The sequence below is a fragment of the Pinus tabuliformis genome, chromosome Q, assembly GCF_031772625.1.
Source record: "Pinus tabuliformis cultivar Carrire ecotype Pingquan chromosome Q, CPIR1, whole genome shotgun sequence".
In the NCBI taxonomy this organism is placed as follows: Eukaryota; Viridiplantae; Streptophyta; class Pinopsida; order Pinales; family Pinaceae; genus Pinus; species Pinus tabuliformis.
In genome coordinates, this window is record NC_142296.1 from 1107434362 (window position 1) to 1107458413 (window position 24052).

General features: G+C 35.3%; 1 protein-coding gene across 1 annotated transcript in view; it reads left to right on the plus strand.

Annotated features, from left to right (window-relative positions):
• Positions 1 to 16273, plus strand: part of LOC149223380 (E3 ubiquitin ligase complex SCF subunit scon-3-like) — a 52172-nt gene extending 35899 nt beyond the window's left edge. The window contains exons 2-3 of the mRNA XM_089387893.1: positions 15767 to 16086; positions 16208 to 16273. Coding sequence (XP_089244019.1) covers positions 15767 to 16086; positions 16208 to 16273 — 386 coding nt within the window. The remainder of the gene's footprint in view (positions 1 to 15766; positions 16087 to 16207) is intronic.
• Positions 16274 to 24052: the final 7779 nt, after the last annotated feature.

Sequence of the window (24052 nt, forward strand, 5' to 3'; positions counted from 1 at the left end):
TGTACCACAGCTAAGAACTCTTTTTCTGTAACAGTATAATTTAACTCAGTGGGAGTCAAATTCTTACTTGTGTAATAAATGGCATAAGGGATCAAATCCTTTTGTCCCAAAACAGCTCCTAGAGCTGTATCTGAAGCATCAGTAGAAATGTGGAAAGGGAGTTTCCAATTTGCCCCCTTAAGATGGGTGCTTCAGATATTCTAGTCTTTAAAGCTTCAAAGGCAGATTGACACTCAGGATCCCATTTGAACTCACAGTCCTTGGTAAGCAATTTGAAAAGAGGGGATGCTATCTTAGTGAAGTTTTCAATAAATCTTCTGTAATACCCAGTAAACCCAAGAAAACTCCTAACATCCTTCTGGCAATTCGGAATAGGTAACTTAGAGATGACTTCAACTTTGGATCTATCAACCTTAATCCCATCTCCTGAAATATGATGTCCTAAAACAATCCCTTCAGTAAACATCATAAAACACTTTTCATGACTTAAAGAAAGATTTGTTTCCTTACATCTTACCAGTACTTTTTCCAAATTTTCCAAAGCTTCTTCAAATGTATTACCATAAACTGTGAAATCGTCCATGTATACCTCTACACAATCATGAATCAGATCTGAAAAGATTCCTAGTACAGCCCTTTGAAATGTAGCGGGTGCATTGCACAATCCAAAAGGGAGTACTCGGTAGGCAAAAGTTCCCCAAGGACAAGTAAATGTGGTTTTCTTGATCTTCAGGTGCTACCTGAATTTGATTATACCCACTAAAACCATCCAAGAATGAGAAATACTTTTTACCTGCTAAAGTGTCTAGTACCTGATCAATAAAAGGTAGAGGGAAATGATCCTTTAAGGTTGCCTTGTTCAATTCTCGATAATCAATGCAAACTCTCCATTTACCATTATTTTTGGGCACTATAACCAAGGGAGAAACCCATTGGCTATCTGAAATGGGGTAAATGAAGTTTACCTTGAGCAATTTCTGGAGTTCTTCTTTCACGATTTCCCTAAGGTTTGGATTCATCCTTCTTTGTGGTTGCCTAATAGGTCTGCTGTTTTCTTCAATATAGATGTGATGAATACAAGTCTTAGGATCGATTCCTTTCATGTCAGTGTATTCCCATGCAAAGGCAGTGGAATGTTTTTGCAACAGTTTGGTTAATTCTTCTTGTCGTGGTCTTCCCAAGTTTTTGTTAATGTTCAATGTTTTTCCTGTATGGATTTCAACTGTAGAACTACCAAACTCTTCCATTGAGAAGAGAGACATCTATCTAGAGGAGAGATATTCAATGTCTGCATCTAACTGAAACTGTGTAGAGTCATATTCTAAAGGTATTTCAAAATTTTCTAATGTATTTAGAATTTGACTGTCTTCACTGATTTCAGAGATGGTTAAAACAGGTTGAATAGTATCCTCATCATCAACCCACTCATCTTCTCCTATTTCTGTTATTGCCTTTGCTGGAGGATACAAGTTGAATTTCTTGGTGGAATTACCATCTGATATACACATGTCCCCAGACCTACAACTTATGAAAGCATCAGCTGTGGCCAGCCAAGGTCTTCCTAAAATAAGAGGATGTCCTCCTAGATTATTCTTGGGAGTTAAAATCATAAAATCAACTGGATATTCCCAAGAATCTAGGGAGACTGGAATGTCTTCCAATACACCATCAGGTTTAATGATTGATCTATCTGCAAGTTGCAGTAAAGTAGGTGTAAAGAGAAGGTTAGGAAGCTTTAACTGATCCATGGTCTGTCTACTCATGATGTTGATAGCGGCTCCTAAGTCAATCAAAGTATTTGGGATTTCAACCCCATTAATATGAGTTTTGACAATAGGGCTACCAGGATCCACATATTTTTGCATGGTAATCTTACCCATCATTATGTCTGCAATTTTTCCAACTAGATGTATCCTTTTTGTATCTCTGGTTCTCTTTCCTGTTTTCTTCAAACTCAACTCCTTTATTGTCTTCGCTAGAATGGGAATTTCTTTAATGGCTTGTAACAAGGGGATCTTGATACAGACATTCTTCAATTCATCTAGGAAACTATAGTCAGGCACCCATATCTGCTTTTCCACCCCTTTGTCAATTTGCAATCTTTCAGGAAAAGGAGGTGTAGCTACAGGTGTAGGTTGCTCAACTATGGGAGTTGTAGAGGTTGATTCTTTTTCTTTTTCTTTTTGGATATTTTGGTTTTGAAGTGATACTTCAGAACCTTTATTGACTTTGAGAGATTCTTCCTCAGAAATGCTTGGTTGTTGAACACTTGTAGAAGGTTGATCTAAGATTCTACCTGATCTGAGTTGTACTTCATTGAGAGGAACAACCATATAGGTAGGGAATGGTTGATTTTCCATCATGTAAGCATTTTGAGGGTTCCTATTATTTGGATTTGGTAATGGCTGAGAGGGAAGTTGATTTGATTTCTGCTGGGATTGAAGCGATAGTTGAGAATTTTGATTTTGTGGAGGAGGTTGTTGTTGTTGAGGGTATGGCAATGATAGTTGTTGACCTTGATTTGGAAGTTGTGGGGCTTGCTGATTCTGAAATGATGGAGGATATTGATAGAATTGAGCAAATCTCCCATAAGGATTTTGCATGCTTTGCATCCATGCTTGAAAAGCATTTTGAGGTTGAGGCCAAGGTTGTTGCCAAGGATTCCAATTTGGTTGGGATTGAGAATTCATAGAGTTGTTAAACCCTTGATTCTGTTGTCCTTGCCAAGGTCTCCTTGCAATAAAACAGAGAGATTCAAGTGTATCTGGATCCTCTTGAAAGACTGCTTTGAGGCCAGGAATTGAAGGACAATCCTTGGTCTCATGAGTTTCTGAGCAAATTACACATGTTTCTACAACGTGTGCATCTAAGGGACATTCCCTTAAAGCATGTTTCTTTCTACACTTCGGGCAAAAGATAGCCAAAGCCTCAGCTTCTGCTTTTTGTTTATTGTGAATCTTAAGGGTATCAAGTTGTTCACTAAGACTCCCTAAGATGTCAGTTTTAAATTCATCAAGCATACTGCCGATTTCAGCCCTACTTACTGATCCTGTTGCAGATTTATTTGCCCTAAGGAGAGAAGGATCTCTAGGCCCTTTTTGAGTTTTTGATTTGCCCCTTGAGAGATGGATACAGAGTTCTGCTATATCATTGAGTGAAAGTTGAGAAATATCCCCTTTCCCCATCATGTTTAAGATATCTATCCATTCATCCCTAATGGCTTTTAATAAGAGGGCTTTTAAGGTCTCTTCATCCAAGGTACTCATTTTTGCTCTTTTCAAGTTATATTGAAATCTTTCAAGTAAATCTTCTAAGCTCTCATCTTCTTTTTGTATCATTTTAAAAACCTCGTCCTTGTGATTAGTAGGCATACAATAGTCCAAATACCTATCCAAAAATGTCTGTTTCATTTCATCCCAAGTCCTAATGGATTGAGTGAGTAACCCCATGAACCATTTCAAGGCTTGATCCTTCAGTGTTGAAGGGAACAATTTGAGTTTCTGGGAGTCATCCAGGTAGTCATAAGTTCGACCCACCACTTCAAACTCAAATAAGAATGTTTCAAGGTCCTCAGTCCTTAACCCATGGAAGTTAGGGAGGACAGATGGTGATATGTTTTTCATGGTGGCTCGGGAATCCTCATTAACAATGGGAAACCCAAATGAATTATCCCCATCTCTATTTCCTCCTCCAAGGGGACCTCTTCCTCCATTATTGTTATTGTTGTTTCCTCCTCCTCCTCTACCTCTACCTCTACCCCTACCACCTCCTTCTTCCTCTGCCATGATGATTCTCCTAGGGATTTCAAAATCTTCTGGTTCCTCTACAAAAGGTGAATGAGAAGAGATTTCTCCTTCTTCTTCAGATGATTCCACTTCCTCAATTACAATTGGTCTTTCTGTAGGAGAAAGAGAAGAGTCTCTTCCTGGTTCAAATTCAATAGAAGGTGTAGGAGAGTCAACTCTTGGATCTTGAATTCCAGGAATTCTAGGACTAGGAGTTTCGGTTGGAGATAAGGGGGGTGTCTCTTGTCTATCCCTTAAAGCAGATGGACTTGTAAAAATTGAACTTCGAGCTCTAGCTAAAAACCTTCCTCTAGAATCTCTAGCTCTATGCATGTCATTTTTTATTATTTTTTCTTCAAGTCAAGTTAATAGTTCTTTTTCTGATCTTCCAGTTCACTCTAGGTGCAAGAAGAGAGCATACTCAAGAAACTACCAAATCAATAACTTTCTCTTTTCTGATCCTCCAGATCACCTTGCAGTGCAAGAGGAGAGCATACTTTGATAGGTTATCAACTTCTTTCCTTGAAATTTTTATGTTTTTTTTTTCTAAGAATATGGCTACTTAATTTCACTTCCCCGGCAACGGCGCCAAAATGTTTAGTCAATTTAGTGTTCCTAAATTGATGTCATTAATTTTCAACCCGGGGCTCGTAAGCTGATGAAGTGAAGGTGTACTATATGTACTTAAGTAACCTCTTAGAGCTTTTTGTCGTTTGGGGTGTTGTTTGTGGTTAATTTATCTTCCTAAGATGGAGTGGTGATTTATAAACAGATGAGTGATAGTGTGTGTAAGGTGAGTTCTATATGAGTGAGAGTGTGTGATTAGTGGTTTCTAACTGCTTGCTGAAAAGGAAAAGCTTGAAAGAAATAAATAACTTGAAATGACTTGAAAGCAAAGAACCACTTTCTAATGGCATTAGACACCATTCATGCTGCTGCAAATAAAAGGTAAGAAAATCACTTTAAAAACCAATGATAATGTTTATCTCTTCCTAACTCCCTGCTTCTAACACATAGTACTGTGTAAAACACGATTAGGAAGTAGCTAAGGATGAGTTAGAAAAGTGATCAAAAATGAGAAAAATCTACTTTAAAGACTAGTTATAATGTTTTGCTCTTTCTAACTCTCTACTTCTAACACATAGTACTGTGTAAAGCACGATTAGAAAGTAGTTAAGGATTAGTCTAAAAAGCACTCAAAGCTAGCTGTAAGTTATTAGTATTCTGATCTCTAAAAGATAAACAATTTGTGATAAAGAGATCATTCATATGTTAGCAGACAACTTTGAGAAAGTAAACTAAAAAATCAGCTATGAAAATAAAGTAAAGGCAGCAACTTTGAATCTGTCAACTGAAACTACCACTAGATATAAGGCAAATACACAAACACAAAAACAATCCCGGGTTAAAAACCTGCAAAAGAACAATATTGATCAGTCAAAATGAATGCTGCAAATGAAATAACAATGAAAGTGAATTAAACTGTACATGTTTCAAGAAAAGGAAATGCTGAATGGAAAATAAAGAAATAGCAAGAATATAAACATGAAATACTATACAAGGGTAGTCATGAACAGGGGCCCTCCATTCATAATACCCAACGAAGACTCAAGGAATTGAAAACTTCAGAACAGCGCTGCTTCTAGTACTCCATGTGCAGAAAATTACAGTCAAGAGTGCTAGAACAGCACTATTAAAACAGAGTCTTGGAATGCACTAAAATGATAACGAGTTCATAAAACACAGCAACTAAAAAGTAACATTAAGCGTATGCAAACGCTAGTTTTTATAGGCATCTGAAAGATGGCCTAATGCGTACAGCTAAAACTTGAAAAAAAAACTAACTGTCATGCGTAATTAAGGTTCAATAACACGTCATAAGCCTCGTGGATGAGCTGGAGGTTCTGGTTGTTATGGGCATTGAATCCAGAGTTGGATTATGTCCCCCACAACCTGCGTAACACGGACAAATCACCGTTTGAACTGACGTGACCCAACAGTTTACGTATCACCGTTAAGCTGCCTTTGTTGACCGTAACTTGACCCTCGTTGACCAGAGGTACAGATGACGTGGCTGGCTGAACCAATAGCATAGGAACCTCGAGCACCTTGATTCCTAAGTGCCCATGTGGCTCGTTTGGCAAAATGACACATGGAACCTTGAGATTAACAAAAAGGTTGTGGAATCATCAGATGGCTGCGGAATCATCAGATGGCTGCAGAATCATCAGATGGCTACGAAATTCCTGTAAATATGTCAAAATCTAAACAAAACAGTCACACATTAGCAAAATTCCTTAATCATGCTTAAAGTCATCTAATGTAATGATCTGGGTTGGTTTGCAAGGAAAATGAGGCAAAAGAGAGAGATGAATGAGGGAAAACTGTAGGAAATGATGGATAATCAAGTGCAAAGTAGAGGCTCTACACCCTTTCAGCATCAATATTGATACCTCTCTTTTCTATGATGTGCCCTAGTAGGATCCCTTCGAGCACACCAAATATTATCTTCGTGGGAATGAGAGAGATTCCATACTTTCGGCATTACTTGAATATTTTCTTTAAATGACATACATGATCCGACCTTTTCTTATAAAATACATTCACATCATCTAAGTAGACAACAATTCTGTAGCCTATAAGGCCACGAAAGGCGATGTACATGATTCTTTGAAAAGTTTGACTAACATTGATTAGTCCAAATGACAATCTTTTGAATTCTAATATTCCTCATTTAGTTCAGAACATAGTCTTCAACCTGTTTGGCTCCACTACAAACACTTCATTATAGCTATAAAATTCATCTAGTAGAGAAAACATTCTAGACCGAAATACTATATGCATTATCTACTCCATGGATGGCACTGGAAATTTCTCTTTATTAGAAGTCTGGTTAAGATTTCATAAATCAACACTGGCATATTTCACTAGACTTGTTTCTTACTGGGACCAGGTTGGACACCCATGTGGAATGTCTGACATTGAATATTATCTAAGCGTCCAACAACTTTCTCAATTCCTTTTTATTGGGGGGCTCCAATGTCGGATGAAATTTTCGTAGCTTCTGCTCGAATGGTTTCACCACCTATTTTGTAGTAATCACATGTTATGTGTATCGTAATCCTTTAAATCATCATATGTCCAAGTGAACACATCCCGATTCTTCCTAAAGTGATAAATAAATTATTTCTGCTCCTATGGGGAATAAGAGGTAGCGAGATTGACATACTTTGGATCTTGTTGGGTTCACAAATTGACTTGTTCAAATGCGAGCTTTGAACTCTAAGTTTTTGTGTTTGTCATCCCTCTAAACTGATTATGCATGTCATATAATTTCGACAGGGACACTACACATTTTAGCATAGTGTTTCCTTTCGTTGCTTGAGATGCTTCTTGCATAATTTTCTAATTCTCATCCTCCTCTAGAGTGTTGTCTTTAAATACATTAGCGTTCACCATAAAGTGTATTATCTATTGGCCTTCATTGAAAATGCATAAATTAGTAACATTGTGGCACAAAGATGGTTTATATAAAATTTCAATAGAAAAGCCATTTTTCAGTGGAAACATCCTAGCAACAACATTTGCTAATATTTCTATTGTTTCATTTCTAACTCTTGGAATAGAAATAATATTGAATTCTTTAAGATGATTTATAAAATTCCATACCTCCCATTGGTGGTTTTCTAGATCACATGAAACACATTGTATAGTATCTCGTACTTAACGAGTGACTGCCTCTGAGTCTATACATTTCTTAAATCCTAGCACAAGTAATACATGAAAGTACATTTTTATCATTATGCATGTTTATAAGGATGCAACTAGCTCCAAAGTTGTCTTGTGTCTTAGAACCGTCAAAAGAAAAAGTCCAAAATTTACAACCTACTAAACTATTTCTTGTACAATTACTGCTATTATTACTAGTTATACTATGTACATCTATATTAGATAAGTCATTTGTACTAGCTCGAGGGAAGGGAAGGAGCTCCAATGGTGTATCTCGTGGCATAGAGGAAGGTTTTGCGAAATAGCACGAAAGCTTAACTTCCAAAAACAATTACTGAAAATTAGATCTATGAAAGCGATCGACTCATTTTTCCTTCAAAGGGTGTAATAGTGTGTTCCATGTAAGGTTCTGATTCTATCAGTATTTGATTGTTCTTTACCCTATATGGATGCCACAAATTTGACCAGTGGGTTGAAAAATACCCTTGTAATTGGCTTGACCTGTCTTGACTAAGGAGTATACCATATGCTTATGGTATTTCCAAAATTATGATATGTATACATTGATTAACTAGATTGTATTTAGATAATCTAATAACCACATTTCTAATTCTAATAATAGCCTAAACCAGATATCTATCTAGCTAAATAATTTGTGGCTCCATTTTTCCCCTTTGACATTTATTTTCTTTTCAACAGATAGTGGCATTAAATTTACAAATGCATCAAAATCAACTAAACAATTGTGAACATCGTAAATGAAAATTTTGAAATTCAAAAGAAATAGAGGGCAGAGATTATTACCTTCTAATGTGAAAGCATGAACAACTAACTCCAAGGGACCAAAACTCTCACTAAAGACCTTTTGGGAAGAACAAGCAGTTCCCACTAGCTCGCTATCCTTGTAAGCTCAAAGTTTAAAATACTTGCGCGGTATTTCCTCATAACCTCCACTATCTTATAGTCTATCTCAACAAGGATTGCAGTAGTGTATGGGGGAGTGGCTTTGTATGATACTTCCAAAGTTGTAATGTTCCTTTTGTTATTAGAATTGTTCTTTAGTGGGGAAGCATCTCCAAACTTGTTCTAAGATTGGTTGATGGGTGGAGTAAGTTTTCTGAACATATATTATTTCAATTTTTGCCTCATCAACTATTGTTTATGAACGGGCCCTTGACTTCTCAACTTATATCGGTTATTTTTCTTATGAGTCAAGGCCTCATTCAATGGTGGTTCTTTGGTGTTTTCCTTCTTGGAATTGAACACACAACTGAGAGTATTTACTTCATGTCTGACACTTTTAGTTTCCTCATGCATAATCTATTCTTTCTTTTCTTCCATTTTCTCAATCAGCTCATCTGAAAGTACTAAGTCAATAATGTGCATAGCTAGAGCATTCATGTTGTGACTCCACTATGAACATGTATTTTATGAATGATATTCTTGATGATGAGAACAATATTGGTCCACGCCCATTCTCTTGACATTCAACACGACATTCGAGCTCTATGAAAACTTAGGTGGTTGACTAATTTTGTTTTTGTTGTTATTTAACTTCCTCAAGAAGTTGAACTTTAGGGTCTTGCTACTAATAGTGGCCTCAATTTTCCACTGTTTCATTTCTTCCAATCCATTATACATATTCTTTATAGTGTGAGTAAAGCTTTCCAAGTCAATAGCTTATTTATCCTTAGCCTTGTTTGACGATACCTGAGACCTTTTTCTATCTACTTCGAGTCTTTCAATGATTCCTAGTCAAAAATGAATCTAATTGCATGCAAGTCCTTCTCAACAACAACGGCCTCTTTGAAATTCCAAACCAAAGTCTCTTTCATGGCACTCTTTACAAACAATGATAGGATTGTTGGCAAGGAATAAGTATAGTAATAAATCATGATGGAGACATGAGTTGCCATATTCTTAGGAAATTGGTTCAATGCCCAATTGCACCTCTGATTAAAATATTTGACTTATTCTCTTTTCCCCATCTTCAAATTCCCTAAATATTTTAATAACATGGCTGGGGTTTCTTCATCAGCGAATTTTTTTGGGAACAAATTTTAAAACCCCCTCCAATTCTTAATTGAATTTGCAGGAAGACTATGATACCATGTAGTTGCTCTACCATATAATGTACAAGGAAATAGTTCTCATGAAACGTGCTCATAATGTACCTCGAGCGTCTACAGGTGTAGATAAAAATTATCCAAATTGTCTTTTGCTTTGATCACCTTGTCACGGTCATATTTTGTTAACAAATTTTCTAGGTGTCTTTGCATCTTACATAAAATACTTGGAAGGGCCAGTGGGCATTGAGTCGTCCAATAAATACCTTAGTCAACCATGTATTCATATTTATACTCCTCCTCTTCCTCATAGTCTAAGTAATATTCTTCCTGACTACGTAACTTGTGGAAATTATTGTCTGATAGCACAACATTATCTGTGTTATCCCCATTGATAGATGGATATTTCTCTATTTTTTATGTGTTGTTTGTAGACTCCACCAACTCTTTAATGGTAGTGAAAACCAAACCTTCCACTATAGAAACTACTATCCTAGTAGGGGTTGTTTATTTCTTACTTGGAAAATAAGGAAGATTATGCGCTCTAGGAATTAATCCAATAGCATTCGTAATGTGATGGGTTATAAGAGGAATAGCTTGTATGTGCTCTTACAAAATTTTACAACATTGTTTAGGGTTAGACTGAGAAGATCCATCAAATTGAAGAATATGTCTTGAAGAGGTGTTGGGATTGTTGATGCCTTGTCTAGAGGTAGTATAATGTGGGTGGGTAGATTTATCTTTGATAAAAGTCCAGCTTCCCTCCTTCTAGCACCAAAGATGTTGATAGTTGTGGATCTGCCAGCATTAAAAGGGCTCTCCCATATATGTAGTCCAAATTAGACCTCACACTCTTTTGGATAGGAGCCCCATATCGAATACAACCCAACTGACATCCACTTAAATATATGCCTTGGCTTTAACTATTAGTAAGAGAGAGAATCAAAAATGTTCCTTCAGAACGAAAGCTAGTGTGCCTCATGAATATTCAGTTGTAGGTGCATCATGGTTCTTCTACTACAGAGGCGGAAGAGATGAGCCTCTACGACAGAGATAATTGTACTTCCCTAATAAATACACACATAAAGAAGTCTGTTATGTCTAATATCCAATAGAATAATACTTAGAGTTGTGACAATGATTACAACCATTACAACACACTCTCAACAAGATAAGCACTAAAATAACTAAAATAGTTAAAATAACTTAATATTGGTGAAGGAAAGCATGAACCATAGACACTCACGAAATTGTCTTACAAACATTTGTAATTCACATATCAAAGCATGTTGGCCATTATTCTTAAAATATTAAGTAAATGTCTCAAGATGCATGAACACAACGAACATCACTTGCTCCAATAATGGAGTGTTGGAGTCACTACTTTCTACCAAAAAGTACTAACTTATCTCTCTTATGCCTCATGGAAGAAGCTAAGGCTAAAAGTACATTACATGAGAAATGACGACCTATTTATAACTTGAGAAGTGACCTTTCATATCCTCATGACTCTTGGCCTCGTAACTTCTAGTGACCTTTGGAATTCTACAAGCTTTGAAGTTCCAAATGAATTTTTGAATTACATGTGACTTTTAGTATTACATGTCCTTTTGAATTTCGTGACTCTTGAGTTCACTTATGACTCCAAAGATTTTACTCATTTGTCTTATATAATGATAATAATGATACGTTTTTTCTTCCAAACCATCATATGATGAACTTTACACATCACTATACTAGATTACTTGGACTGACAATGACTCATGAAATGGAATTACTTTTATAGTGACATGACTACCACTATGTTTGTCCTTTGCCATCATATGCTCCTAGTGCTTCCACCCTCTGAAAAATCTTCAATCTTGAAGTCTTCATGGCGCTTTCATCATCAAGTTCCAGGCATGATTTTCGTTCTTCTTGTGATCCCTTTGTTCATCCTCTTTACCTGATCTTCCTTGCATGCGCTTTCCATGAGGTCCCTAGAATACTTGTTTCTACAATCACTGAAGTGGAGAAGCTATTAGTTTTAAAAAAATATCCTACTCTACTATGTTTTATGCATATTTTCTTGTTTGTGCACTTAAAATTGTCAATGGAGCTTTGGGGCATGATGTTGCGCTCTGAAAAGCTCCAAGAGAGAGGAGGAGGAGTTTCGATGCTTTGACATTCACCCATGCACCCTAAGGAAGAAAACAATTAGGACAAGGCACATGTTGCACGTTTCAAGGACAAAGGGGAAAGCTTCAGGCTTCCCAAGTGTGTTATGCACCCAAGGGAGAGAGGGAAGGTGCAGGGCACACTCCCGAAGGTTGGAGGTTGAGTATTTGTGCCTTTGGGATAGGTTCATTCTCCTAATAGGCCTCAGGAAGGGGGCAAGGCGCACTATCGAAGGCTAAAGGTTGAGGCTTTGTCTTCAAGGTGTGGTAGTGCACTCAAGTCAATTCAGAAGGGTGCATGGGGAATTGGAGAAGACTGAAGAGCTGAGCTTTGGGTATTTAGGATTTGCCAATGTGCTCAAAGAGGGTACATTTTTTTTGTTTGAAGGAATGTGCTCAAGGAAGACTTAGTCACTTTTTGAGGGCATAGTTTGGAAGAGGGAAGGGGATTCATTATTTTGGAGTGCACCGAGCTCCGTGGGAGGACTTAGGGCACACTTTTGAACAACGATGGGTCACACATCAAATAGCCGAAGTGCGTTCAGGTGCTCTTGACCTTGACCGGGTCGTTTTGCAATCAAATTTTTTCTAAGTTTACATTATCGGTCAGGGGGTGAGAAATATTAGTTTTGGACATAAAACCATGTGCGACACATACTAACTCATCAAGAAAACTTAGACATGTTTGATCAATAGGGAATATACATCAAAACACCACTTTATGCACATTCCCCAACTACAAATAGTGAAATCTGTGTGACTGTGACCCAAAAGTGTCATTTTACAACATGAAAGATGTTGTGACCATGAAATGCATGTAAGGATATTAGAATCAATGCAACGACACTTGATGACCAAGGCCACACTTGACATGGCAATGAGGTAGGCTCCAAAATTAGAATGTAGAGAAATTTTGGAGGGTGTCGCAGAAGTGACAAAGTACTATGTAAGGAAGTTTTGATTACTAGAAATAGTTAGTCATCCTTAACCATAATCAAAGGAGGAAAATTTGGGTTTAGGAATTAAAGGTACCTTCTAAGTCTCATGGACCATGAATGATGCCTTCGAATACCAAATATGCTTTCTCTATGGGATCTTTGGTTTTTGAGAGGGGATATAAGCTCCATTAGAAGGCATTTAAGGCTACGTATGGGTCATGGGGCCTTACCCATGATTAAGGGAGTGAATGAAATCCTTTATCCCTAGAGGAAACTTCTAGGCATCCTAGGTGAAGAATATCACCCAGAATCATCACACAAGATAGTCCCAAGGATATTATTAATATCAGAGTGGGGATATAGTCACAATTAAGTATTTCTCAGCACTAGATATGGGTATTGGGACATTAACAATTGTTGGTGGAGGAATATTAGGAATTCTTCCATTAAGAAAGCTTCTTCGGCTCAAATTCATTGAACACCACCTTGAACCACAAATAAATGACTTTTCACCATTAAAGTTTTCAAGCACTAGGTTTAAGTCGTGGGACGATGAGCATGTTTAAGAAGAATAAACTAGCCTTATTCCCAAAAGAATCTTATAAACATCGAGGATGAAGAGCACATGCTAACCCATGTCAAATTGTCTTTCGAGGGGATTCTTGGCCTCTAAATGCAGATATTCTTGTGATTAGGATATTTTCAACAATAAATATGGGTGTAATTGCACTAAATGTCCTTTGGGTAACAAGCATAGGCCCTTTTCTCTTTTAGATTGGCTTTCAACCCAAAATCTAATCTTTGTTTCCATAATAAGTCTATACAATTTGTCAAAAATGTAGCTAATCATAATAGTCCTATAATTAGAGGGAATGTCTTGATCTCCTCTCTTAAACTTATGCACAATAAGGATTTCCACCTAAGGCACAAATAAGTCTTTCTTCAATTCAAAATTAAAGAGTTTGTATATGTGGAGGATGAGGATATGTTCTCCCATTTTAAATTTTTTAGCTTGGCGGCCTTTAATGACGTTATCCTTCTGATTAGTGAGATGCTTAACCCCAAACTCAATGTCTTTCAAAAAAAATATAACATCCTATATACGGGCATTCAAAATGGTGTCCATAGGATTAGCAACATCATAAATATTTTTAAGGTAAATGTTGTAGTTTTCCAGGGGAATCAAATGTTTTTCTTTAGCATTATTATCTAAAATTTCCCGTTAGAGCTTTTTATGGTCAAGCATAGACATGTGTTGTAACTAGTATTGATTTCTACTTATATAGTATATTTTCTATGTTTTACTAAGATATTTTTTGTTAGGAGAATCCCTAATTGATTTCCTAGAAATTTCGAAATCATTATCATAGTTCCATTATTATTTTTATTTGACAATTTGGTAGAGGTAATTGTTCGATAGAGGAGTTTGGTAGAGAACCTGCTAATTGTAGTAAAATCCTTGTAGAGGGTTTTAAAATTATCCTTGTAAGTTAAGAGGTGTAAATCCCTATATATGTCCTTTACTAAGAGATCCATTTTACTCTTGTCAAAAGCTAGTTGGCTTTGACTCTCATAAATATCATGCAAGCGATATTTTTACATGAAAACAATTTAGGGTTAGGGTTAAAGGTGTATGATGATAGGAAGGTTCATGGTCATTGAATAGGTATAAGATTACAATTTATATGGAAGAAAACATATGAAATATCACATAATCCAATATACTACTTCCAAACCCGAATATAAGTCCTCTAGTTGGAGTTTGGTCACTTGATTAACTCATTGCAAATTGTAATATCTTGAGAACTACAAAGTTTGACTAAGTGGCTATCAAATAATTATTAGTCACGTCTTCAATATTTTTTTAATTTACTAGTTAAATAAAGGTCTTCATGTGGCCAAACAGAACTAGGACTAGGTTTTAAATCTTTACTTACGGGAATACATTATTTAAAATATATTGTTTACAAGATAATATTACATTTCCTATTCCTTTTTTTATGGTGGTTCGCAACTGAGTGGCCGGGGCAATAAAATCTAGGTAGATTAACGTGAAGGGATATGCCCGCTTGCCAAACTAGCAAGGCCTAACCCTAAGGGGGTTGGGGAGATTTTACCCTAGATGGAGTACTTATCAAAATGAACTAGACCAACTCAAGTATCCCTTGGAGCTTACTTTCATTTCTTACGCTAATTGATTAATTCAAATATATATTTATATAATCATTGTTAATATGCTTTTAAAAAGACAAATAAACAAATAAATATATATAAATATATATATATATACATAAATGATGTAGGATAGATTAAAAATATATAATGTAATGTATGATATTAGTATTATAATTTAAAATATATATATATATATATAATATGGAAATAATGCATCATAATAAAGTCGGTCTAATAATTAAAAAAAACTACATAATAACGTCGGTGTGATAATAATAATAGAAACGAATGTGGGAATAAGGATATATATATATAGATCATGGAGGTTTAGTTGGTTAATACAAAATCAAATTACTGTTTGTGTGTACTTGCTCTTATTGCCACGTGCTATTTTTTGGACTTTCCAATTTGCATGTACTTGCTCAGCAGCGACTTTGTTTTTAGTGTGATTTTTTGGATTTTTCATTTTCGGAATCGAGCGAAAAATTTGAGGTGAAATTTGTTTTATGTTAGTTAAATTTGTTTTTTGGCTCAAAAACTTCTACGGGACTTCTATTGTCCATTTGTTACCCATCAAGGTTGCAATTTCAATAAATTACTGCCAGATTTTAGCTAAATTAAGATTGAAAATCCAACAAAAAAAAATCATATTACAAACAACTCATATTTAAAATCCAACCAAACAAATGATACTAAATACAACTCATATTTTCTATTGCTACTATCCGTTATCACCATTGTCTATTGCAAACAAGCGAGATAGAAGCTTTCACAAGGTTCTGTCCTGGTTCCACAAGGTTGGCTGGAGTTGTCGGATTTTTTATCTTTTGTTATATATCAGTGAGAAATTTATCGTTGAATTTTATGAACTTCTATTTTTCTGTATGATAATTGATATCGTTATCGTAGCTGTGCAGCTGGTAGCATTCCAATGGAAAATTATAAGGACGACGTAAAAGTGACATTGAGAAGTGGTGATGGGCACATAATTTCGGTGGATAAAGAGGTGGCAATTGAATCGAAGGTGTTAAAAAATATAATACAAAATGTAGGAGAAGACCAATTACCTCATCTGGTGATGCCTGTTAGTACTGTATCAAAACAAACCCTAGAAAAGATGTTTGAATACATAGAGTACCATCTACGCAACTCTTCTCAACCTGCCAACGTTATGAGGACATGGGATCTGAATTTCATCACCAATGTCGATATTGAGATGTTATTGAATCTAATAAAGGTAAGTATTGCTTGTTTCTTCTTTGTTATCTCATTACCATTCAAACACAAATTGTTTGGTTGTTGATGTGTTTGTAAATTGCATTCTGACATGGAATGCAATATTTGTATTTCCATTGCAGGCAGCAGATTTTCTGAGTGTGGATAGTCTTCTGGATTTGGCAGCTGAAGAATTGACAAGGGATTAATTGTTCCAGCCCAACGATTGTTAAAGAAAACCGCATCATTTCCTAAAACTTTAGGCATTAATTATTCATTCAGATGGGCAGTTTTAGTCTCCAGTTATATGAGAATCAGTTATACATTCACATTCGCAGATGGGCATTAATATGTGAATCGTTCGTTCTATCAGTGTGTGAATTTATCTATGGCTTGTGTGTCATTTAATTTATTGTTAGTTGAATTTTTTTCCTTCACGTTAGTATTTTTCTAATTTTTCCACACAGGATACTAGAATGAGTTCGTGCGCAGACCTAATTTTTTGAGGGAATTTAATTTGCAATATTTTGGTTTCTTTTAATATTTGAGTGATTTTTTTTTAAGGTTTTGAATTTAAAGCGCATTTTAAATAATAAAAGATTATAAGTATTTTATATTTATTTATAATTAAAATGGTTTTGTAGCAGTGGATTATTGATCTGAACAATTGGTCTCATTATTATAACAGAAAAGTTGTTTTAAAGCATTTCAGAAATCAATGTAAACAAAATTGAAGAAGGAAAAAAAAAAATTATGGTTGATATAAATGACAAGCTGTTATCATTAATGTTAATTGATCTCCTTATTATAAAAGAAAAGTTGTTTTAAAATGTTTCAGAGAAATCAAAGTAAACAAAATTGAAGAAGAAAAAAAGAATTTATGGTTGATATAAATGACAAACTGTTATCATTAATGTTAATTGATGACTGATTGTAGAAGGATTGTCTTTGATGTTATCATTAATGTTAATTGATGACTGATTGTAGAAGGATTGCTAGATGATAGTTGAAGTCTTTAGTGGGGAACCATTAAAAACATAGTTTCTGACTAGTGGATGTACGACTAGTTGGGAACCGTTCGAACCGTATATCGCTGTGTGAAAACTCTAACTAGTTTTGGAATTATGAACTCTAACTAGTTTTGGAATTATGAAGGTGTGATGTTTTTAAATCGTCATTGACAGGTCCCATGAAAGATAACAATGAGGAAGTGAAAGTGACTTTAGATCATAGATATCTCAATGACTTCTAACAATGTGGGAAATCACATATTTGATTTACTTTTATTTGCTACGAACAAATTATTCTATAAATAGAATCTTCGAAAAAATGAAAAACTTAAAGATATTACATACAAAGAATGTACGAAAAGGATATCCTGTTTAAGCAAAATGAATCAACTAAATACTAATTACCTGACTATATAATATAATTAAGATAAATGGAAAAGTATATACAACCGAGAATGGATCTTATTCATAATCAAAACTGAATAAAGAGTAAAAAAATTTAGATTGTAAATTTTTAAAATCAATTTTATTGCACATATTTTTTGAATTAAAAATTATAAAAAATATGTATGTTTAGTTAGTTTTAGTTAAAAGCATTATAAAAGATTGTGATTCTTTATTAGCAATTGGTATTACTTTCTAACAAAAAAAGATATATGGTAAAAATATTTTAGATTTATATTCATTTATTAAATAAGATGATTATATATAGACTTTTAAAATTCCTAAAACTAAAAATAAAGAAAATTGATATTATTTATATTTTCATATTTTAATTCAATACTTTATTTTCATATCATTTTTAAGAAAAAATATAAACAAAAAGCTCTAATGTTGATGCTTAGTAGGAATAGTTTAGTCATAGTGGTAGTTATGTTTAGTGGTCATAATTAAAGGGGAGTATTGGAGATAATTACTCCCACCATGCGTGGATGCTAGGTGAGTTAAATATATTTTAGATTAGAAAATCTAAAATCTAAGGTATACTTTGGATGATTCTATGTCTAACAAGTCTAATGTTTATATACACACCATTAGTGAAGAATTTAATGGCATCTTGGGTGCATCTCACCATAGTTGTAAATAAGCTTATTGTGAATGAATAGAATATTGAGCAGTAACTTTGATTTATTGAAAATACCAAACTCATATTATGTGTATTTTATGAATTGTTTCTTTGCCTAATCAACATCCCACACCCCTCCTAGCCCTCCTATAGTGATGAGGAATGGCTAATTCCCTAGCAATCCTACAAACCTAGATGTCTTAGGTAGTGTTGTTCCCACTAAATCTTGAACCATTCACCCTTCTTTCTAAAATATCACACAATAGTTTCAACTGGGATTCAAGGAGAACATCATGGAGGCTCTTCTTGAAAATAAGGATAGAGCACCTCCACCTAAGGCTTTGAATCCCACCCACCAACCACCTTTGGTAACTTACATGCTCTCTAGAATGTGGTCAAGTCACATAATTAGAACTTCTTAGGATGACTCAAGACTCCATAGACAACCATCCAAATAATCTACATGTAGAAAATATTCAATCTTGTAATGAACCACACCCCAACGAATTACAATAAGACCTTTTTGAGCATAAAGGATGCTAAGGTAGTTGGCTTAGGGGATGAGCTTCGTGAACTCACCCTTGGTTAACCCCCACAAAAATTATAAGAATAAACAAGACTTAATATAGAAAATTATGAACTCATATCAATAGAGGAAACCGCTAGTGCTCAGAGGACATGGAAAGAGTAATCCAACAATGAAAGTGTATTTTCTTACTGGAAAAGTTAGAAGAAAGCATGACAAGCCAATATACATTCACCAAACCTCACGTTGCTAAACCATCTCCCGAACTCCAAGTAGTGAAGCAGAGCTAGTGTCTAAAACACAATTAGATTAAAAGTAATTTGTAGAGGTCAAATCCATATCATGTACTTATAATTATTGTCAGTTAAATTAAAATTATGGAAAAGTTACTTGGTTATCATCATATGGATAAAAAAGAAAAATATTCACTAATATGGGTGTGGAAAATAAGGTTTGATTGTAACCTTTTATCTTGATACTTTACGTTACTTTGAAAAATAAATAGAGCTCAACATTAATATTATTTGTTATTATTCATTAATTTTCAACATTGTAAATTTTGAAAAATTAGTATTTTTTTTATGATCATTTTTTTTAACTGTGTTCTTTCCTTGCATCTCCTCATTCAATGGCATGATGAATGAGAGTGTTTTGAATATACCAATTTTGACACTTTAGATTGTTCATGCTTTGTTTCAATGCTTAATGTTGATGATATTTAACCCAACTAGATCTCTTCAAACAATAAGTACCTCCTCAAATTCCATATGTCCATATAATTACCTCCTCTTTAAATAATAAGTACCTTCTCAAATTCCTTGTGTCCATATAAGTACCTTTTCTTCATACAATAAGTACCACGTCTTAAAACAATAAATCCCTCATGAAATTCCTTATGCGCATATAAATCCAAACCTTTTTAAAGTTGTTAAAGTACCACGACATAAACTTCCTATAGTGCTTGATAAAATTATGGCCATCTACACATGATATTTAACAAATTATATCAAGGATATAAATTTATTTATAATAAATCGAATAGATTATTTTTTTCCATGTCTTCCTCTTCTTCAGGTAAAATTGCTAATCTACATTGACTATTTAGGGTCTGCGAAGGAAGATTGGAGACATTCACAAGGTTTCAAAGTTGAATAAGAGAAGTACATTGATAAGCCCTAATGGGCTTATGGGTTTGCGTGAAGGAAGGTTTATGGTAGGATAGGACATCACAACTAACTTAGGGTTAGGAAACTTTGTTCTTGAATCCCCCCATACTGCTTCGAGTGAGACTTCAGCTTGTGCTCCACAAACTAATGCCAAAAGGGCTAGTAGTGTAGGGATTTGTTTGGCTAATTAACGTTAAACCTGGGTCAAGGCCCATCAAGCCAACAAATGGTTTTGTTGTCAGGATCATGATGTGTATAACGAGATGTGTGTTGTCGCATCATTGTAATCCAACTAAGAAGGATATCGAAGACTAGTTGGATAGAAAGATCCACGAATTCACGGTGCAAGAGAAAAAGAATCTGCAATTGATGAAAGAACAGTGGTTGGACAGATACATGTACATAGAAATACCCAAGATATTCCTTTTTTCCTTCCCGATTGAGTCATACGAGTGGATTATGAAATTAGTGGACGTCTAAGGAAGGTGGAGGCTTGACGGTCCAATAGTCTGGACCCCGGAGTTGGTGTGGAGAATAGAAGTCTTTGAGGATAAGATCATGTGCATTGTTGATCATTGGCTCAATCTTATGTTGGCATTATGATACAGGTGTTTTCCTTGATGGCAACTCACTCAAATAATAGATCATAGTGCAGCAGGTCAATAGCAAAGAACTAATGATCAAATAATGAATAAATAGAGGTATACACATGAGTTAACAGACCAAAAGGAGCGTATAATGTACACACGGACTTTCGCAAAAGGTATTGCACGTACATGTTGGAAAACTAAGTTTTTGGTCCATGGTATTTTGATCCATGGTATTGGTCCAAGGCATCTGGTCCGAGGTATTGACCCTAGGTATTTAGTCCAAGGTATTGGTCCTAAGTGGTTTCGGTCCATGGTATTGAGAAAGGCCCAAAACTTTAAAAGGAGGAGAATATCATTAGGCCAAGGCACTCAAGCATTGAATATCTGATGAAGAGTGAGATCTAGTATGCAAGCTATTGCGTTATGGTGCATTACTGGATCTGAACCAAGGAGGAACCTTAGCAGTTGATGGAGGATAAGATCTAATGATGGATCGGGATCTTAAGGCATAAAGTGAACTATCATTATGTGTTTCTGCTCATGAATATTATGGATCTGAATATTGACGCATATATTATTCTATAAATGATATGATTTGGGTATAATTGAAGTCTGTTATAGTTGCAGAATTATGAATTAATATTTACAGATGTATATGCTAGTTGATATTGAGGAGAGCACGTATACACGTAGGTTTGGCACAAGAAAGTAGCGTATACCTTATAATCTATGTTCTAGTTGCTATTGTTTGTTGTTACAGTATTCTAGGTTCTAGCTTGGGTTCTAGTTACTGTATTCTGGTGACAACATTCTGAAAGATCATATTAATGGGTTGTCAAAGTGATTGATTGACTTGTTTGTGGTTGGTTCAATAGGATATTGGTTGATGCAGATATATTTCGATGATTGAATGATGTTGTTGATGGATTTAATCTGAAAAATTATGAAACATGGTCACTGGAAGAAAGGAGAAGGTTGTAGCCTTCTATAGGTAGCGTACTAGTAAACATATTAGCTAGTACAAGAGGCTCTAGGTTGTAGCTCCCTTCCAGTAGAAGCTCGAGAATAAGACAAGGTTGTAGCCTTCTGTAGGTAGAAGCGTGCGTACTGGTATAAGGTTACGCCAGTACAAAAATTGTAAATAGAACCTTCTTATTATTAAAAGAAGACATAGATGATTGCAGCAAATGGTTTTCACCCACATTGGGTGTAGAATGTTTTCTACAAATTAGCTGGCTCACTGATATCATGTAGAAATTTCACCTGCAGATCCAACTGATATATGCAATGTACTAAAGCATAATACTAGATCTACATCTAACATAAACTTTGCGGAAGCTTAATCGAACATGAGCAACATCAAGCATGAAAAGATATAACTGAGAATGAAAATTAATCAACCATAACACTGAAGATATAACTTGGGGAAAGCACGAGCCTAAAACCCAATCTCTGTATTATCAATCAAGTGGACATCCTCAACAACATACAAAAAGAGTGAGCTCAAAATCTATCATGTTGTCTCTGTACTCTGATGATCTTAAAAATGGAAATACACCAGGATTACAAAAAGCCTTAGCTCTCATAGCTAGCTAGCTCTTAGTGTAATCCTCCTGGCTGATCATAGGCAATCAAGACTTCTCCTAAGCCTTCTCCTTTTCCCTCCAAGCCTCCTATTTCCTTGCACAATTTTCCTGGATGATCCTCCTATTACCAAGTGTAACAATGATCTCTCACACTAATCTCACACCCCGTAAAACTACACAATCCTCAACGAACATTAATCCTTCTGCTTGGATGATTTTCCTTTATAGGAAAAATATTCATCCAACTGATAGTACACTACCCCTTCTCTAATCTCAATTGGGTCTCTATCTAAACTGACATGCATGAGTTATCCATGAGTGAATACTTAGTTATCTGAAATATAGTAGTTACATGCATGCAAGCATTAACTAACTGAACATTCATTAATTTAACAAACTGTTAAATTAATTTAACTGGACTTAACTCAGTTAACTGAGCCAACTAATTACAACTTAATATTACAACTCATGCTTATCTCTTTAACTAATGGATAAATTGCTCAATTAATAGACAAATTGTTGCATGTCCTCACATAGACTTCAAGTTTGATTTTCCTTAACTAATTAACTCAAGATGAATTAATTAATTAATTTTCAAAATGCTGTTAATATCAAATTCGAATTTTACTTCCTATTTCTAGTCTAGGGACTGATTAAAATAGGAATCCACACTGCACTGCTAAAAATAGAACGTCCATTTTTATCACTTCCATTTTTCATTCCGTGTTGCCCAATGTAGTACTGATGCTCAAACTGCTATTTTTAGCAGTGCTATTTTTAGCACTTCTATTTTTAGCAGTTTCTTGTTTCCAATTTTCAACACTCCCTATCAACAAGAAAGGCTTCCTCTCGAACCTGATCCTGTACCTCTAGAATGTTCTGCATGCAACACATCTACCAAGTGTGGTTGCTCCAGCAACTCTAGGAACAAAAAAAACTCCCAACTGACCTCTCTGTTAGGTTAGAAACATAGTCTGATGTTGAAGCTCTACCTACTGCTAACAGGTGCTCCCTCTTTGACCTCTGCGATACTATAACATCTCCATGCATCTCGCACCATTGCACACCTCTCTATGCTACCTTGCGTTGTGCAACACACTTGTGCCTCTCGCATTGTTGTAGCCTGGTAGCTCTACACTATGTTAGTGCCTAAATCTATCTCAGGCCAAGAAAGGCAAGATCTAGGGTAACATCAAACCACGCTTAACCTGGTAGCTAGCCCTACCAGGTCGAGAGAGAGCTCTCTCCTTATCAATCTTAGGAAAAGATGGCCAATAAAGCTTGAGATGACTGATGTAATGACTGATTTTAGGCTAGGTATGTGTACAGAGGTGTTTGATTGAATTTAATGATGTTTTGTTGGCTCAAATGTGAAAGGCAAATTTGGGTCCGGGGTACAAGGCTCAGTTTTGTAGAGATCTCTATGGGGCAAGGTAGGCAAGTGATTTGGTACTTCAAATTAAATGAGATGGGGAGATTTTAGACAGGTGAGGAGTTGAAAAGGGCATGAAAGTCTCAGGGATCCTCTTAAAATAGCTTAAAACATAGATAACTAAACAAACCCTAGGTAGAGCGCTACAATTTCAATGTATTCTACCTTTATCCTTGTTTGATTTAGTTTAGATGAAGCAAAGAGAGATAATGGCATACATAAATCACATCTAAACTTACAATTGCAGAAGAAAACACAATACCAAAGCAATATGCCACAAAAATCCCATAAAGTACTCCAAACACTAGTTTATTCCTTTGCCAAACTACTGAAATGAGTATACAATGAAGCTCCAAGCTTTCCCAAAAGTCCAACGCTTACCAATGACTAAAAAGTTACAAGATATAGGCAACCAACAACTCATCCTAGCCTCTAGGGGCCGAGCTCATAAGTTTAGGAGCTGTTCCAACAAAATCTAAACTGAGAACTAAAAAGTAGGTAGTGGAACATCTTGCCTCTAAAAACTAGGAAACTGATTCATTCAGTTGCAAAATACCTTTTGATCGATGAATCTACCTCTATAAGTGAAAATTTAGCATAATTACATCAAAA